The 20,466-nt window shown below is 40.4% G+C and overlaps 1 protein-coding gene across 1 annotated transcript in view; it reads left to right on the top strand.

Annotated features, from left to right (window-relative positions):
• necab2 (N-terminal EF-hand calcium binding protein 2) overlaps positions 1-20,466 on the top strand; it is a 103,230-nt gene that overhangs the window by 40,042 nt on the left and 42,722 nt on the right. The window contains exons 6-7 of the mRNA XM_079568492.1: positions 15,479-15,615; positions 16,637-16,761. Coding sequence (XP_079424618.1) covers positions 15,479-15,615; positions 16,637-16,761 — 262 coding nt within the window. The remainder of the gene's footprint in view (positions 1-15,478; positions 15,616-16,636; positions 16,762-20,466) is intronic.

Genomic DNA, 20,466 nt, shown 5'->3' on the forward strand with positions numbered 1-20,466 from the left:
TCGCAGATTAATAATACAATAAACACATTCTACACATTCTAAAACTAGGCGTGTAAAAACGGCTTTTGCATATATATATATATATATATATATATATATATTTTTGCCATGACGTCCCTCATCCTTCCTTCTGTGTTCCCCAAGGATGGTCCAATGCACTTATAATAATGATTATTAATAATTAAAATATGTTAATGTGAGATTTCCATTTAAGTCACTTCTTTCTCTGTCAAAGTATCAATTACCATGAGCGTTTGTTGTTGTTCCGTCTTTGGAGGCATGAGAGATGTTCTGCAGACGAGTCAATCATAAAGTAATTAACGGTATTTAATAAACTCCTGTAACCCCTGCCCTCATCAGATCACACACGTACTGAAGTCATTTCTCTCTGAGTGGGATGGGAATTGGGTGCAGCCTTATCTACACTTTAGCGCTCGGCTTTTTCGCTTGTCTACGAAACATTAAAACCAAAAAAGTGGCCTGGGGAAGCACAGGTTCCATCGACATGGCAACCCTAAACCATCTATTTTCTATATATGTCTATTTACTTGGCTTTCTAAAAGTATGGTTCACTATTCCCAGTAAACACTGCAATTTGTATTTTTTGAAGAGTCAAGCAAGTCAGCCAGTGTCATGACCCCACAGCGATATAATAAGTGGCTAAATCATCACAGTGGAGGGGGAGGAAGTGTGAGCTGTCAACAATCCAAACAGCATCAGGCTAAAGCATTATAGCACCTACTGCTGCACTTGACTCTGAGTTGCAGTCTATATCTGAGCAACGTAGCCTGGGTTTTTGACACATTGTATTTACTTCTTGTTGACTGGACACTGAAAGGCACTACAGATGAATTTTGATTAATGTGGATTGATTGGTAGGCCGATTACTGCAATACTTGACTTTTCAACACATTTTAAAGCAGTTCTAAGTAACTTTTACCTTTATAAATCCTTTTCGTGGTTCCCCTCGGGGTAATACAAGTGTGAATGGGGGGGGGTCTTTAATCCCCCCCTGGTGTCTCTGGCCAGAAAACCACAATTGCAACTTTGCTGCCTCCGGGTCAGAGTCACCAATACACTAATAGAATCACGAAGAAGAGGCTAACAGGCCAACGGGCAAAGCTCACTGCGGGCTTGCGTCACTTAAACAGTATTTACAGCCAGGTTTGAGTGAAAAAGATATCTCCATTGTGTAATTGGATGTACAATATCCCTATTTTTCTTTTCTGTCAGCATGTTGCGACACCTGCAGTAGCGCTTATGGTCTCTTGGGGCATAAGTTACTTAGTACTGCTTTAACTCATTTAAACAATAATTATTGTTGTTTTTTTGTTTTGTTTTGTTTTTTCAATGAAATTGTGTCAAGCAAGATTAAACCTCTTACCACGCCTTAACAGAGCGCATTTGCTCCAATTCGGCTTTACCCAAATCTAAAATTTGCCAGTGTAACGGCTCATTTGAAAGCCTACAAAACTTTTTCCTTGCATTGTTGCTTTCTTTCTTTTTCACTCAATTTTACCACTATTTTGTAGCCTGGCTAACGCCAGACTAAACCACCAATTCATTTTCTCGTAGGAGAGGTGTGGTTTACGATCGTCCATAGTGCGTCTGCACGTGGCCACAGCCAATCTTGTCATCGTATCCGATGACGTATGACGTACCCACTGTAAACTTTCGAGCTAAACACGGGCTATTTAAAACACGGCCTAAAACTTGATCGAAAAATAGCGTCGCATCTGCTGCTGTCATGTTTGATCCGTAAATAAACTTTTTTTTTATTATCCGTAAATAAGTAAAACTACAAGCTTCCGTATATCGAATTGCTCGTCATCATCTTGCCGTCCCTCCTCGTTCTGTGATTGGTTCCCAAATCCATGCCAAAATTTCGGCCATGGTCCCCAGGCTGATGTGCTGTTCGAAATGATTCAAGCGCACACAGCAGCATGGCGTTAGCCAGGTTAACTATTTTGTTGAGTTTTTGTCACTGTTTTGTCCCATTCTTGTTGTTCTTTTGTTGATTTTTTTGGTCTTTTTTATTGTGTTTTTGTCACTTTTCTTGTTGAGTTTTTGTCATATTTTGTTGCTATTTTGATGCTTTTCATTTTTACAAGAACGTTTCTGATTTCAGTAAAGCCAAACTGCAGATAAAGTGCTCGGTGGGTTAAGAGCTTAACAAAAATCAATAATCTGTCAATATATTGTGCGACCCTTAAGCAAAACAGAGTCCTCATTGGTTTCTCAGGGGACAGTTGCCATAGAGACAGGATACATGGGAGACAGCAGTCACGGCAACCACAGGTGGCGCAAGATAACGTGAAGACGGCTTGTTAAGAAAAGACTGTACCAAGTGAACGTCAGCCAAACTTTTGTAAAATGAGAAGCAGTGGGATTGTGCTTGAGCATCTTGTCTTTGAATGTGTTTCTCATTTTCAAAACCTAAATCTTACAAGTCCAACTGTTAATGATAATGACAGACAGAAGGAAAAATGTTGACGCCATGTTTCTTAAATTCCCTCTTGACAGTTCTGCGTTTAGAAACGGTGCAGAGCAAATATCTAACCTACAGGGAGAGTCATCCCCGAGCTCCTCTTGTTCTTGTATTTATCTTTAGTTTGTGAAAGCCTTTATGGTTTCAGAGTTTGAAGTGGCTCCAGAAAAAAAGGGGGAAAAAAAAAACATTTTAATTGGCTCTTGGGCAGGTGGGGAAGGCCCAGTTTGAGTGTGTGTGTGTGCATAAGAGCAGAATTCATTAAATACCGGCTGTCCTGTCGGCCCTGTGTAAATGCTATGTTTAATGAGCCCCTCTCATTAGTGCTTTATTTTTCCACACTTTTCCGTCTTGAGCCAGATCCACTGACAGCTCGCACGCCCAACTCTTGTTAAACTAGTCAACATAGTCTCTTCTTGACACTGCCTTTCCTCGTGTCTCCACTTCCTTCATGTTCTGCCTCGCTGTTGCTCCAATTATCAGCTCTACTGCTAATCTTCTTTCTTTGCTATTTTAGTAACACTGCACTTTCTGATGAATACGTATGGCTCAAGGATAAACTCCAGGTTTGTCAATTCAGTAGCATACCAACCCAGTTTTGTACACAAAGCGCCAATTCTTCCTGAATATACTACGTTCTTGTTTTTCTAAAGAGCCACAAGCTATTTTTATGTTTAAAATAAATGAACCAGGTCTGAACCCAAACAAAACCAGGACTAAATCAATCGAGAACTGACCCCACATTAGACCACGACTAAAAGCATGAGGAAACAGGACCTTCCCAGACCACATTTTAGTGTGGGTGAAGGGTTTCTTGATGTAAAGTGCCGTGACTGCCCTAGGGAGGGGGAAAGCACTATATCACTGTGGCCACTGAACATTTTTAGCCAAAATATGTAAAGACAGACTTGATTTCTTTTTTTTTTTTTTTTTTGTTGAACGAGTTTCTAAAATTAACGTGTGAAAAGCTGAGGGGAAGCTGGAGGGCATTTAGCGAATTGAGTGATAGGTGGGTCTAAAAGTCAGCTCCACAGAGGAGAAGAGGTGAAGGAGGTCACAACTGCAGTCAAAACTCTTCCTCATGGCTGCCACTGCTGCTTACGGAGTTCAGCTTTCGATCCATGACTTATACACATAGTTTTTACTACCTATACATTCATTTATGTTCACAGCTGCTGTAAGTAAAAGGTCTGTGTCTTACAGTGTTTTGGTATAAACAAAGCATTTACTGTCCACTTTATTTATATTGCTCATTCTGTAAAAAGAGTATTAATGATTTGTACTTTTCGAAAATTGGATGGCTGACAAAAACTTTTAAGATTGCTCAATTTCAGTTTGACTTTGAGTAGATTTGCATTACATTAGAGAGTTAACAGTCTTATTAAGTAACTATATAAGTAAGGTTGCATAATATTTTGCCAAATGATCATGATATATTCTATGTTTGTACTTCCAGTTTTAAAAATGTAATATTTTTGTATTACATATTACTGTTTCAAACTGTAGCGGAGTTACACTACTTTGAGTTACTTTTGGCAAAATAAAAACTAAAAATAGTAATAATGTCACAGAGCAAAATTCTTGTGTTTTGTTTTGGCGATGTCAGGGACACACAGCAGCAGATCTTATGCACCAACTTTCAATTTGATTCGGTGTTGCAGTTTTTATGGGGGAAGTTTGGCATTTTTTTCGTTCGTACATTTAAATGCAATTGTTTTGACTAACATATTCCTATGTTTGTGTAAGTTATACAGGTGCTCATCTCATAATCATGAAAAAGTGCATTTACGTGAAACTAATACATGATAGTGAGATATGCACAGCCTGTATTTGTTATCATTTTGATTATTATGGCTCAGCTTGTAAAAACCCCAAATTAAAAATCTCATAAAAAATGCATTTAATGAGTCTTTATCATATAAGTTGAGCTACAAAAATAAATGAACTTTTTCATGATATTCTAATTATATGACGAGCGCCTGTATGTTATGTTCATTAGTTACTGAAAAAAGTAATACATTTTAGCAACTCGTTACTTTTGTAATACATTACCCACAACACTGGAAGCCACAATATTATTATTCCAGCACAGCTAAAAGGGACTATACAGAGTTTAAAAATGTCAAAATTATGTATTTTCCTGCCCCTACATGTTCCAGCCATGTCCTAATATGTAGAATAAGCCCAGACCTGTTCACCACAAATACCTCTAAAATCCTGCACTGTCACCCAAAAAGTTGTTACTTCAGGTCCGAAGTAACAACAGCTTAATATAGAAGCTACAGTTACACATATGACCTGAGGTGGCAGTAGTGAGTATAAAATAGCCAACTTGCATCTAGCCCCTTTAATACAACGTAAAAATGTTTTAGTCAGGATTATCCTATTTAATTTAGGGGTTTTTAAGTTTGAATTGCTTACATTTCTATTTAATTGAAAGTAGTGTGTTGAAGTGAGTCTGTATATACTATACTATAACAACATTTTCTTTCTTGAGCACCCCTTTTTCTCAGAGTTCATCTGTGAGTATATTTTGATAGCTTTATGTAAATGCACAGTATATTCATTACTGCTATATGTGGTATCCTTACAACAGTTCTGTTGTAAGGATACCAAATGACTAGTTAATGATCCGTATGTTTCCAATTGTTCTGTATTGTCAGAACTCATTGTCTTCAAATCAGAGCAGGGATTTGTTTTTTTCATATGCTTCTAACAGCCCATTTACATTGATGTTTTTGTGACAATGTGCACAATGCGAGTATTCTACAAGCATCCATCCCCCTTTTACGAAGAACGCTAAGCAGCAATTCCCACCAGTCTGTCTGCGCCGCATGAGGCCGCAGTGTCTACACCGGGATGAGAGCGGACACCCTTGTTTCTGTTCTGAACCTGTTTGTTTGGTGTTGCACAGAGCAGCTCGACTTCTGTTCTGACTTTGCCTTTATCTGACAATCTCCAGCCGTTAATGATGTATACATGAGTAATTGTCTCATGATACAGTGCTCTGACAGAGTGTTGAAATGTGCTGTCTGCTGTCAGTTGTTGCAAGTGATGAGGTTACACTGAGGCCATGAAAAATGCATGAGCCTTCAGGAGTGACAACGTGAAAGTCCCAGTCACTCTTCTGCAACAGCGGGATTGTTTGAATGAGATAAAATTGTTGAAAAAAAATGTCTAGTATCTGATTCTACTCCATCTTCTTTCCTTTCGAATGCAAGAGCGCTTGAGAGAGGATTCCTGCCCCAATATTGTGGGACTCACAATATGTGACTCAAAACCATCTTCATAACTTTTATCACCTCTGATTAGTGCTTTCTCCTGTTGATTTGGCACAATATGGCGCTATTTCTCTCTCCAGTGTAGTTTTAACAGTCTCTTTTTAATCTCATGAGCCGCAATGTTTTGATGGGATAGACCATGCATATCACTGAAGTTCTCAACTGTTTTCCATTGTTGACAAAGTCGAAGGTTGTTTACGAAAACTCAATGCTTACCTGATTATTGCTGCGAGTATTTGTCACATACAGAGCTGCTTAGGTGAAAGGCAAAATGTACACAACCCTTAAACAACCCTGCACAGGTGACTGTTTAGGGCAGGGGTGTCCATATTGGGGTCATGGGCCGAAATTCAGCTCCCACAGCGGGTCGCGGGCCACATGTAATGTAACCAGGAATACACTATAGAGAACATTTTTCCAGTAAATGAACAATGATAATGAGCTGTGATTTGGTCAAAGCCCCAACTTGACCTGTAGCCTAATAAATAACAACGGCTTTCACTTGTATTGCACTTTACAAGCCTGGGTCACAAGTTTCTCAAAGTGCTACAAAGCAGTAATTATTAATTGACTCCACATTGGAGCAGACATGGCTATAATGTTTTGTTCATATCCTAATCTCTTATTATGTCAGTGCCCACTGCTGGACACGTGTGAAAATCTTTCTCTGGAATCTCTGAAATTTATGCTCTACAGGGCAGGATTAAATCATCTCGCGGGCCGGATCTGGCTCGCGAGCTGCATGTTTGACACCCTTGGCTTAGGGGCTTGATTATTTATTTAAAAACACAGCTTGCATCACAGTGCACACTTTAAACATGTCTTAGAGCAGGTGTGAGCTAGTTTGCTTGGAAGAGGGACCACTTTCTTCAGCAAAAATACCAAGGGCCGAACCTCCCAATTGTTGCCTGAAGTAAAGCACCCCTTTCCACAAATGCCAGTGCTGAACTTCATGTAAGACTAAATAGGATGTTATGCCAGGGAATTATTACGGATTTGACAGTATTTAGTAGTATTAGAGTACTTTACCAGGTATGTGAGCTCTGAATTGTGTAATAATATTTCTTAAAAATCATCTAAAGGGGCCAGAGGTTTTATGCTTGGCCTCCGGGCCTGACATTGCCTACTCTATCTTAGAGGATTAGCATCTGAGAGAAGACTCACATCAAAACCTCCAAACTAATCAGAATCACATCATGCATAATACAGGGTTAGCGGCATACCCCTCTGGTTTGTCGCATACCCATCATTCGTCTGATCAAGGCTTGCTCTCACATTTTCTGTGAAGCCTGCTGGCAAAGAATCAGAAGATTCAATACAGCATGTTTCACATCTCGCCGTCTGTTTAGAAGCAAAATGTTGGCAGTTAACACATCCTACAGGAAATTCTCTTGAGATTTATAATTTGACCATATGTATCCATCTATCATTAAAAGGTATAGTTACAGTAAATAGAGTAACTGTGCTGGTTTTAGGAGGATAGAACAATTATTAATGAGGAAATCACTTACAGAGACTTCAAAGGCAAAGGTAAATGACAAGCTAATGATCAGTTAATTAAAAACGTACCCGCATGAGGTGACTTTCTGGCACTTTGAGACCTACATACTTGTGTATTCAAAGCATGCATGAATTTGAAAGTATTGAAGAAAGCACTGCTACATGTTTTTCTTTACTCCACAGTTATCTTGCATTGAAAATCCCAGCTGCAGCTTTGTGTGTGTGAGGGGAGTGTTCACACTGGGGTTATGTCCCGCTAATGGACTGCTAGAAGTCTCCAGTGGAGGAGCAGCGGGTGGTCAGACTTACACCTCTGCCATTAGGCCTCAAAAACACATACACAGGCTCCCTGCACTCTGTGTGGGGCTCAACTATAATTTCAGGTGTTTTCTGTGCTACATTGGAAGCTTAGGTTGTGCACAGACTGTTTTATGTCCACCAGTGGAGGAGTGAACCTCGCAAATCTAACATTTGCATATGCCAGTTAATGCTTTATAAACCCAGGTTTCACTTTATTTAGAATCATCAATCTGACTTAGAGTATAGAGATGGTTCCATTTTACAAGCAGAACCACATAGCTAAAGAATCACAATCAGTTTTTATTTACCCATTCATACATTGTAAGTACAACGACAAATGTGGCCATATAAAAAAGCACATGCGAGACTCAATTGAGTTCAACAAGATTCTAAACAAAATAAAGGTAATAGCCTACATGTTTTCAACAGAGATGCACTCCCCGAAAGCTTAGATGCTTGTAAAGTGGGAACAGCCGGCTGCAAAGGCACGTGTCTCTACAGCCGCTGTGAAAGTGCTCTGAACCAAAGGAGCAGGGTTAGGGTCTGGACTAAATGTTTGCTTATATTACTCATTACTCTGTTTGGTACTTGACAGAATAACTCTAGTTACTCCAAAACAGTTTTGTCTATTACATTTTTTAGGTTTTATTGTGAGACCCGCATAACTACTTTCATTCAGTTCAACAGCCACATTGTACAGCAACTGATCTGCCTCAGGGCCCTGGAGGCGACACTGTTTGTACGTCCACATTGTTGTCATCTACAGTGATTTCCCATGTGCAACATTGCAGGATTACTCCACCAAGGGCCACTTATATTTTAAATCTATGGTTGTTCTGCACAGATATCACTTCCTGCATACTGCTAAATGCCGTTGCTTAGAGACATATTGACTCCCGTTGCTTGGATACCGTTTTAATTGGCTGATGTGTGAAGGGTTGTGGGGGTTTCGGAGGTAGCGGGCCAGCGAGGGAGCCAGCTCTTCCTGCACATCAAAGCTGTGTTATAGCACAAAAAGCAAGACTCCCCCCCCCTCGCCTGCAGTGTCTGAGGCACATCCAGACAGACCTAGCGCTACTTAAACAACTTTTATTGGTTGCCATGACAAAAGATATCAAACCAATAAAAAGTAATAAGAGGACCTCAAAATAGCTGACACAGTGGAGCCTTCCTCGAGAGCGCCTCCGTGAGCTGAAATGTGGGCGTCGGACCTTTGGAGGAAAAAAAAAAAGTGCAGCAGCGACAGAGTGCTCCTGTTGAAAATGACAAGCGCCGCACTCGGTGATGGTGACTGTCAGTGTGTCTTAACATACCTCACTTCACACAGGTTACGCTGGAGTCAACGAGATCCGACAAGAAAGGCGCTATGTCTTATATCTTAATTATTGACTTGTGTTTTTCTTCAGTAAAAGGCAGCCACACAGTCTGAGGTCTACTGCATTTTTGTTATAGCCCAATTCAAAGCCAAAAAAAATCACAGATATTTAATAAAGAAATGCAAAAAAATCTGATTACACAAAGAATCACAAAGTATCTCCTGCTTGGACTCTTCTGTGACAACACAATAGATCTCGTATTCCTGGACTTTATTGCATAAAAGAAGTGCACTCTATAAACAATCACCTGCTTTGTGAGATTCTTTTCTACTCAAACTGAGCTCATAGTTAAAAACATTAATGAGAATCAATACTACACCATCCCTCCCTCCTTTTGCTGAGAGCCTTTTGCGCCCCAAGTGTGGCTGTGTGCTCTGACAGTACTTGACACCCCTGTAATTGTATTTTCGTTTATAACACGGCGTATTGTTATTATTGGGTGCGCTATCATTACATGCACCAACACCTTTGAAGCTAACGGCACAATTTAAACAGTTCAAATAAAAAATGGCCCCATTCAGAGCTGTAGTATGGATACACAGCATTGTCCTGTAGGTGGGTTTGTTCAATAGTAATCAATTCACTTGAAAGGGCTTTTCATATAACTGAGTGAAGCCTTTATTTTCCTCTCATTGTCATCATCATCATTGTGAAACCAATCAATGCAGTGATAAGCACTTCTACACCAGACCAAAGACCGGCCCAAACTCCTCTATCACAGGAGCTTCACTGGTCAATCCTGTTTAGATGCTAAATATATCAATGTTTTATCGCACAGCCACACTTTAACAGCTTTTAACCATGTTGACGTTTTTGATTGATCAGTTTCAATGCTGAGGTGTAAGTGTTAAGTGTTTCCAGCGGTCTGACCAGGGTCAAACAGGGTCAGCCAAGCACAAGTTTTGTGTTAATAAATAGAAGACAATTATTTCAATCTCACACTGAAGATGTCCACAACTGTACTGCACCATGAATGGTTGGGATACAACTGTGAGCCACTAACCTTGAGAACATCCACGGAAATATTTTGGGCCCGATCTTGTGTTTCTAAACAAAAACTATAGCATAACATTTTACGCTTAGTAGGAGTGTGCTTTCAGATCTTGCAGCTCATAGACTTAATGCTTTTAAGTGGGAAGTACGTGGGGTGGAGAAGCACCCATGGCCATTGGCGATGTTATGTACAACAGCCTTTTCCTCCAGCCAGACTCCGAGGCCGGGAAGATGCGAGGGGAAGGCAGAGGGGTTGTGGTGCATTCGTTTTAGTCGCGTTAATGCAATTACGGCCGAGCGAGTGCCGACCCGCATCTCTTTCTCTCGGGGCATGGACATTGTTTGGTTCACGATGGGGTTAATAAAGTTTTTAGTTTGCGATGTAAACGAGGAAATGAATGTGAGGCAAGTAACCATAGCGTTTAGAGTTTGCATTGTCTTTGCACCAGGCACCAGATCTGGCCCAATGTGTCCTACTTCTTCCTGTAACTGTAAGGAAATGGCAGCTGGCTCTTGAAGTTCCTGGCTCCAATAGATAGTTCATTGGCCCTCTTTAAGACATTGACCTCATGTGTTTGTGTCAACCCGCGCAACATTGTCCTAATTTTATCCTATCACTGTTTTTAATTTCGCATTATTCTAGGCTCCAAAACCCTAGCCAAATTGCTAGCATGAACAAGCTTCAACTAGCCCACAGTGAACTCGCTCCCTCAGTCGTCTTAATTTTACAGTCTATGAGTACAACCCACACATACATGTAATGCGTGCGCTGGTGCCATTACACTGAAGGCTTAATTACATTATTGCACGTCCCATAGTCACAATGTATTTCTCAACGTGAACATTGTCTGTGAAGTGCTCTCACCTGTCTGACTGATTGAAAGCACTACATGGGGCGGACTGAGCCTGTCAAACTGATCTACCTGTCTCCGTCAGGCCGGCCTCCTGATCTCCTTCTGAGACCCTGTAGATGGAATAATTTGCACTAACGAGTGGAACCTCTGTAATCAGTGATTACCACCTACTGGCTCTAATCAAGCGCCTTCATCGCATCACAAAGGCCTGGCGCGTGTGCAGATGCGTAGGTCGGGGTAATGAGGAGGTTTTTTGTTAACCTTTAGATGACTGACGAAGAGATGATGAAAACGCATACACAATGTTGTTGCTTTACATTTGTTTTACAGGCGTTTATGTTAATATCCATCGACATACTGTACATTAATTACATGACCCGCCAAAAACATTAGGGTTAATTGTAAACTAACCTCTTTCAACTTGCGTTTATTATCACTTTGCATAGAGGAAAACAATATGTGCTTAGAAAATTGAATCATGATTGTGGAGAGAAAAACACATTTAATAAGCATCTTGTTTCTACTATCGTAACAGAGACCTACAGGATGTGTACTTTTTAATGAAACATGGATAAGAGCAGAAGGAACATTATTGATCTCACTTGTTATGGCAGGTCTTATGACAAGCTTTTGTTTTGTTTTGTTTTGTTTTGTTTTGTTTTGTTTTGTTTTGGTCCTTATTTAACCAGGAAAGTCCCACTGAGATGAATGGGAGTTCTGATCCAAGAGGGGATCGTATTCTGTACAATTTATTAGTGTTATTGTAGGGTTAGAATAACTGTTGTAGAATAAAATTAAATCGCTATTTATTATATTGGGTCATGCTGCACAGTTGTACCATCTCTGCCTCTCAGGCACTGAATGTTTTGTCTTGCATATCAGTATGACACACAACAGAGGGTGTTATCCCTCTTCACGTGGAAGCATAGCCAGACTTGAATGGTGAGAATAGCACATTGTCTCATGTCTCCGGATCCCGCACTAAATAAACTTGTCCTACATAAGGACAACCAGACTCCTGCCTATTTTTCATCTATCCTCTCAGACACTATTGTTTCTTCTCCAACATTTAACCAGTAGAGGCCAATGCACTGATGTAGCCAGATTATAATAGTACTAATATGAACCACATCAACAAGACAACCCAGTGAAACATGAACAGAAGCACTTTCTATGGAAACAAGCGGTTTTGACACACTTTTGAGCATTAGGCCTAATTATGTATCTCTATGGAGACCCTCGTAAAGAACGCCAGTGTGTCTCCTCTGGGTCAGTAGTCTGTCTGAATTATGGATCACAGCTCTCCTCTCACAGGTTTTATACTTGGCCCCTGGGACACACCGACAAGTGAGTGATCTGTGATGGATGCATTCACAACAGAAACACATAAGTGATGGACAGGAGAACAAGCCAAGGCTCTGCCTCATTTACTCTGCCCTGGTCCAATTACTGCCTCCAACACCTTATAGCCCCTGGTAACAATGGAGCTAAAAATGTACACCCAAAACGGTCAAGTCTTTTTCAGTTGTGGCAGCTACCTGAACCCGATGCCGAGCCACACGGGGCCAATAAACTGGAGCTGAACACTATCAGCAGTTATTTTTGTGGAATTTGTTTTTTTTTTACCATTGAGATAAATAATTTATAAATGCTTTGTGTAACTGTAATTAAAAAAAAAAAAGTCTTTCTCTAGAGCTAAAGGATTCTGTTTGTGCACTGTGGTGTGATTGCCCCGGTCAGGGTCAGATTTTTACAAAGTTCTCACAGTTAGTTTTCAACAGAAGTAAGTATATTGATCTGGCATGAATCAAGGACCACATATTTAATAGGCCACTTTTATGAAGCTAACAAAAAATAAAAGTCTGACTCCAATGACAAACTGTTGTTTATCATGCCTCTGATCCTTTTATCAAAGTTTTTAAGCCGCTTTTCCAAATGTGCTGAAGGGAATTATTGAGCTCAATGTGTGCGTCCTTCCAGTATTGCAATAAATGGATTGTCTGTTTGTGACACAGCATGTGCTGTATTTAAAACATTCTCAATATGCAAAAGCACTGGCATCAGCAGTGAAGACTCACAGATTTACCCCAAAAGACGTCACAATAAATGATCTTCAACTTATTTTTATATTTCTGTTTATCCTGCCTTGGTAATTAACTCCCAGCATGAATGCTATTCATTCAAGTGAGTCATCAGTGTCTCTTGGAAGAAACACAAAACCCCTCAAAATCCATCTCGCTGTGTGAAATACTCAATATTGTCTTCTGTGGTGCATGCTTTTTTGTGTGTTTGTATTAGTGAGTGCGTTGTTGTGTAAAAAAACATTGGCTGCTATAATGGAAGTCAATGCGGCCCATGTGATTGTGCCCCTGTGGGAGCGCTTGTCGTTGATTAGGGTGCGGAGCAGAAAGGCTGAGTGCACGGGAACCCTAATTGTCTTGGTGAGGCAGTGCGGCGTGACCGGTGACAGTAGAGGCAGACATGAGCGACTGACTCTGCTCTCCTGAGTACATGTGTAGTCAAATTATCTCAGCCCAATGATGGAGGGCTGCTCATGCGTTGAGGTTTTCCTGGCTAAAGGGGTAGTGGCTGAAGTTTTCTGTGATGAACTCCAGTGAGCAATATAAAGGCACAGGACCTGGTCAATCTTCTGAATTATTAAATTGGTGGTGATAAGGTCATCACTGTAAAAGCACTTAACTGTTTTTCCTCCTTCAGCAGTGGGACTGTGGGACTCTGTTCACTGAAGTTGCCTCCAAAATAGGCACACAGAGAGTATACTCAGGCTTACTGGCAATAAACGCTTGGTAGCAATCTCCTACAAGCTACATATTGTAATAAACCCCTTTGACAGAAAATGACCAGCTCCATTTTCCTTGAATGTGAGAAAGACTATTTCCTGTCCCACTGTTTTCCTCAGGGGGTAATTGCAGGAAAAGGTTTTATGTATTAACTGTTGCCGATAGAAACTTTACGGTGCACAAATGTCATCGGAGGATTCTTCTGTGGTCAGAGAAATACGGTTTACAAAACTAATTTATACAATTAGTTTTGTTTTAAGTTTAAAATGTAGTATGTTTTCTTGTTATTTGTTTTAATTAATAAATTTTAATTGGACACTAAAGTCTCCCCCGGTGAAGTATCAGTCAAGTATCAAGTATTAGGAGAAGTAAGGTTGTGTTACCTTGTTGTTGCCTTCATGTAATCTTTAGAGTGCATGGTCTCTTAGGCTCTTGTTTTCAGATTGGTATCAGTGACTACGCTTAGCCCAAGTAGTGAATCGGTGGCGGGGAATTGTATCGCAACATTACTAAAAGGGTCTATACTTATTCTTATGTTCTCATTCATAAATAATTGACTGCTCATTTTGGAAAACACAAAACAAAACAAGCATACCGTATTTTCCGGACTATAAGCCGCACTTTTTTTCATAGTTTGGCTGAGGGTGCGACTTATAGATCAAAATATATAATTTCACATGTTTGTTATTTTCACACTGACAGTTGCTCAAGGTTTGTGTACCAGTATCTACAACTATGAACACAAAAATGCTCCCAAAAAGAAATTATATTCAGCAGATTACAAGCTGCAAGTTGTGAAATATGCAGCCAAAACTGGTAGTCGAGCAGCAGAAAGACAGATTGGAGAGAGCGAGAAACTTGTGAGGGACTGGCAAATAGTGGAGGTAACTCTTACTGCAATGAAGAAAACTAAAAAAGATAATTGTGGGGTGAAAGCGGGATAGCCAGAGCGAGAGGAACGATTTTGCAAATGGATGCTTGAACAACGTGCTGCCGGGAGAGGCTTTTCAACGGTGCACCAGGGTGGCTGGTGCGACTTATACTCCGGAGCAACTAGTCCGGAAAATGAGGTAACTAAAACAAATAATTGCAATCCCCTAGAGCAAAGTCATTTGTTGTTCCATTATTGACTGCACTGAACATTCAACCTCCATTATGAGTTGTAATTAAAACTGAATTTAGCTGTAACAGTGTGGGCCAACATCAAAGGAACAGTAACAAGTCTCTTCGAAAAGCTCCAACAACGCAGTTTTCAGCTCAAAGCTAAACGAATGGTATGTTAGTGTTCGTTCTCTTGAATACTGTTGCAACCCTTTGAGACAAGTGTGGCAGGGCACAATTCGACACACTGGTGCTGTGACTCATGCTGACAATGTACGTCCACATTGATTTTTCTTTTCTGTTGTGATGCTCTTTAATAAGATCAGGTGGATTGTGTTTCCGTCTCGCTTCAAAGCCGCTGAATCCAACCTGTAACAGGATCTGGTTGGACCTCAGCACTTTTTATGGCCCTGGTGGTGGAAGAGACGCTAAGCTCTGACTAAAAGCTTTTTAGGGCTTTCGCTGTAGTACAAGAGGAAGCCATGGCAGATGATGGGAGCCCCTGGAGTCGAAGTTTATTCCCTCTATGTCATTTTGTGCAGCCTGTTTACCTTGAGAAGCCCTTGAACCATCAAAAGAGGAAAGGAAAATAGAGGACTGCACTTACTGTAGGTCGTGCTGCTTTGGGACATTTCAAAGCGTAATAGAAAACTTATGTAATCTTTTTTTAGTGTTACTTTGTGATCCTGCAGTCTTTCACATGTGCTCCTGAATAACTTACGCTGAGTACTGAAATATGTATGAGCGTTTTCCATTCATGCTTTCTCTCTCTCTGTGTGGACAGGTTTATGAGAAAGGGACCAACGTGGAGCAGTTTGTGACTCGCTTCCTGCTCAAAGAGTCGGCCAATCAGATCCAGTCTCTCCTGAGCTCCGTGGAGAGTGCTGTGGACGCCATCGACGAGCAGCACAGCCAGTCAGGGTAAGATGAATGTGTTCTTAAGGCCAAAAATGTAATAATCTAAAACCACTATGCATTTGTCAAGTTGATTTTAAGCATAAATAAAGCCATGGAGAAGTTGTCTTTGGAGAGAAGCTAAGGACCAGGTGAAAATTCTGTTCACTGTGAAACAGCCATGTCGTGTAAACATTTAACAGGCTTTCATCAGTACCATAGATGTCAGACACTAATAGAAAACAGCTTTCATGAAGTGGCAGTGTACTCTTTCTGGCCTTTGGTTTGTGTTTTTGGGTCGTCCAACTTCATGACTGAGAAACCGCTCAGATCTGTTCACTCCGGAGGCGATGCCTGAAGGCTGCCTCCAGCTCCTGCAATGAATGCCCTCCATAAGTTAAATATGCCAAAAAAGACAGAAATCGAAATAAAACATAGAGAGCCGTGTTACACCAATATCATTTTTTGTTATACCTTATCTATGCAGAGTTGAGACTATTTTGTTCAATCTCTTGCTGACATTCGTTGCGAGTTCCATAAATGCACATTGCACTTCCTCTTCTTCCTTTAGAGACAAATTTGAGATGATTTCCGGATATGCATCAATAACCGTCTCAAGTTGATTTTTTTATTTCACTGTGCGTTCCTGTACAGGGCTCTGTTTCTGACTGATTTACACGTACATGAATTCTGCACATAATACAGCATGTCCTCGTCCTGCAGTACTAGGGTGGCTGAATTTGGTTGAGCTGAAAACTTGGCTGAATGAAACAAAGCTCTGAATGGGCCAAAACCATGGAGAGCCAGAGCCTCAATCTGCTGCATTCACGTCAGAGAAGTTTAGTACAAATTGGCCCTAAGCCTAATTCAACTGAAGACCTTGCTAACTAGTGTACTCATGCAGCGTGTGCACCTGTGAGCTGGAGCTCTCCTCATGCCGTCATTCAATGGCACAGAGTGAAATTATGCCTAATTTGAAGAAGCATTTGAAAAATCGCACAATGTATGCCCAGCTTCACACTGCCTGTTTGTCTTTGTGTCCTGACAGTCATTTACCTGCCAAGGTGAGCCCGCGGGTGCCAGAGAAGCGCTATGACAATGCTGTCCCAGACTACCCTCCCAACAACAGAGTGAGCGCTAAGGAGCCCGTCAGGACCATCAACACTGCATCAGGTATTTTACATGCACGCAACATTTATTGCCACTGTTACTGGTGCTTCTTTGCTTTGCTTGCGGCAGCTGTTTTTTTTATCAAAACTTTTAGGAAGGCACTTTGTGGTCTGTTAAGCTCTGATCAAGACTGCACATGTAGCCCTCCAGCAGATTTACCAGAAAAAAATAAGCAAAGAGTTTTGAAAAAGGTGAAAATGGCAGAGCATGTGGTGGATTCAGCTGAAGAGGCAAATGTAAACATGAGTTTGTCAGCGCTTTCCATTATGCATGTGCATCAATGTTATGAAAGGATCGAGAAGCATCTGACTTTCCCCAAACACTCACATAGCTTTCTGCCTCCACTTCAACAAATTGCTCACTCAAGACCTAACTCTTTATAGGTTGTCAGAATTTTGTAACTTCACACCACAAACTTAAGAGTTGGACAGAAAAAGGTCAAGAAAACTATCATTTACCCCTCGTTGTTATAGAGCTCAACACTTCCTTCATCACGACACTCTCCATAGAGGGCCTCACCAGATCAAGGTCATGGTGCCTCTCCGACCTTCAGACCACTTTCTTCTGACACTTGTCAATAGAGCAGAACAGTCCCACCCACTTCCGGTCAGGCGTCTGAGTCCGGACGTACAAAATCCCATTCATTTTTAGCATTGACTTTTCTTATAAATTTCATTATTAAGAGTTTAAAAGCATGACGCCAGTTCAGCTCATGGACGTAAAACCCACAAGGTTAAATTGAAAATTTGTATAAAACGTTATGAACTAAAAATAATTTGAGTGTTTTCTTTCTTGTAAAATATCTGTGCAATAGTCGGACTCAGTCGTCATGTTCAACACTTACTTCGCTGCTTCTCCGAATACATTGAGAATAAACAGTTCAACAGTTGCTCTGATTGCACCTCGGCTGCATCAATAGAAGCAGCTGTGGGGCAATCGTCTCGCTTGTTTCAGTGAGTGTCATGTCTGGAACATGGACTGAGTTGTTGTCAGGAGCAGTATTGATTAATGGTGTGTTCTGATCGATCGGTTGCATTTTGAATAAACACATATGACCTTAACAGATCTTCTCAGTAAACTGCTGTGTGTGAGGTGGAAGATGAGATGCTTTGCTTTACAGCTTCAATGCGAGGCTTCAAGTTGTATTATATAAATTCTGTTTCATGTTTCAGTGGAATCAGTCGTGACGGTGTGGCTTTGTTGTTTGAGCTATAAAAAGTAGCAGTATACTGGCTAATTTCACCTGATTAAGTTTTGTGACAGCTCTATTATAAATAAATGAATAACATATTTAAAAAGGAGATGTTTTTGAAAAGATAATGGCGCTCATGTGGAGAGAGAAAAAGCATGTTTATGTGTATTGTTATGCTTATGTACAGTATACAGTGCCTCTCGAAAGTATTCATACACCTTGAACTTTTGCACATTTTGTCATGTTTACAACCCTAAACATAAAGATTTTATTTAGATTTTTTTACTGAACGTTCACACACAAGGAACAGACAACTGTGAAGTGAAAGCAAAATGATACATGATTCTGTTATTTTTCAAAAAATAGAAAAGTGAAAAGTGGGGCGTGCATAAGTATTCATACAGCATTTTCTGAGTGCATTAAATTGCCTTTATAACATTCCTCATGACTCCAGAATGTTCACTCCTTGGCCTAACCATTAAATAGAGGCCACCTGTGTGTAATCTACTCTCAGTATAATTTCAGCTGTTCTTTTAGGCCCTCAGAGCTGTGGTCGGAGTGTATTGGTCACTAAACAACATCATGAGGGTCAAGGAGCTCACCAGAGAGGTCAGGGATAAAGCTGTGGAGAACTTTAAAGCAGCGTTAAGTTATACAAAGATTTCCCAAGATATAAACATCTCCCGGAGCACTGTTCAATCCATCATTCAGAAATGGAAAGAGTATAGCACCACTGCCACCTTACCAAGACATGGTCGTCCACCTAAAATATTAGATCAAACAAGGAGAGCACTTGTAAGAAGTACAACCAAGTGCCCCAAGATAACTCTGGAGGAGCTGTGAAGTCCTGCCGCTGAGCTGGGGGAATCTGTACATGGGACAACTATAAGTCGTATCTACACAAATCTGGCCTTCATGGACGAGTGGAAGAAGAAAGCCATTATTGAAAGGAGGCCATAAGAAATCCCGTTTGAAGTTTTCTAGAAGTCATATGGAGGACACAGCTCCATGTGGAAGAAGGAGCTTTGGTCAGATGAGACAAAAATTGAACTTTTTGGCCCAAATGCAAAACGTTCTGTATGGAGCAAACCTAACACTGCTCATGCTCCTGAGTGCACCATCCCCAGTGACAAATATACGGGGGGGAGCATCATGCTGTGGAGCTGCTTTTCCTCAGCGTAAGAATAGTTGTATGGAGCCAAATACAGGGACATTTTAGAGGAAAACCTGCTGGAGTCAGCAAGAGAACTGAGGCTAGAGCGGAGATTCACCTTCCAGCAGGACAATGACCCTAAACACAAAGATGAATCTACAATGGAATGGTTCAATAAAAACATAAATGATGTGTTGGAATGTCCCAGTCAAAGTCCTGACCTAAATCCTATTGAAAATCTGTGGAAAGATCTGAAAACTGCTGTTCACGAACATTCTCCTTCTAATGTGACAGAGCTTGAGTTGTTTTGTAAAGATGAATGGGCTAAAATGTCCGTCTCTACATGTGCAAATCTGGTTGCTGCTGTTATTGCAGCAAAAGGGGGTTCCACAAAGTATTCATTCATCTGTATGAATACTTATGCACGCCCCACTTTTTGGTTTTCTATTTTTTGAAAAATAACAGAATCATGTATCATTTTGCTTTCACTTCACAGTTGTTTGTTACTTGTGTGTGAACGTTCAGTAAAAAAAATCTAAATAAAATGTACAAAAGTTCAAGGTGTATGAATACTTTCGAGAGGCACTGTATTTGGAAAGCTATGCACATGAATGTATAAGGTAAATCAGATCTGTATTTAGTGCACAAGAGCGGCATCTTTCAACCAGGACCTTGCTTTCTCCCAGACTCACTGAAATGGCATAACTCCTGAAGCATCTCGGCAAATATTGATTATTGATCTTTGTGCCTCTTGAGTCCTATAATTACTCCTGTGGGGTTACCGATTTCACATTGTTCAACACCATAAAATCATGCACACACAACCCTGTAAATGATCTGCCTTTAGAGTCCTTGAAGTTTTTTTTTTTTTTTTGGGGGGTTCTTAAAGGGATATTTCAGGATTTTTGACATAGGGCCTCATTTCCTAGCTATCCAGACTGTGGTTGATTTCTGGAGATATATATATATATATATATATATATATATATATATATATATATATATATATATATATATATATATATATATATATATATATATATATATATATATTTCAATTCATGCAGTCCTTATATTTGAAGAGTTTAGTGATGCTAGGCTAATGCAAGGCTAGCACATGTCTATGGTAACTAGTAGCCTGCATTAAAAACAGTCTGACCCAAGCACAGTGCACCTGAGGCAAATCACTTACAACACCAGACTGCTGATATAAATGTCTGTGTCCACTGAATAATTTTTTAAAGACTTTCAGACTTTCTTCAAATCAGATATGGCAACGTTTGGAGGACGACCCTATGATTTAAGAGGTTTTTATTTCAGGCTACTAGTTACCATAGACATGCGCTAGCCTAGCACTAGCCTA

This window comes from Gobius niger (assembly GCF_951799975.1).
Source record: "Gobius niger genome assembly, chromosome: 12".
Classification (NCBI taxonomy): domain Eukaryota; kingdom Metazoa; phylum Chordata; class Actinopteri; order Gobiiformes; family Gobiidae; genus Gobius; species Gobius niger.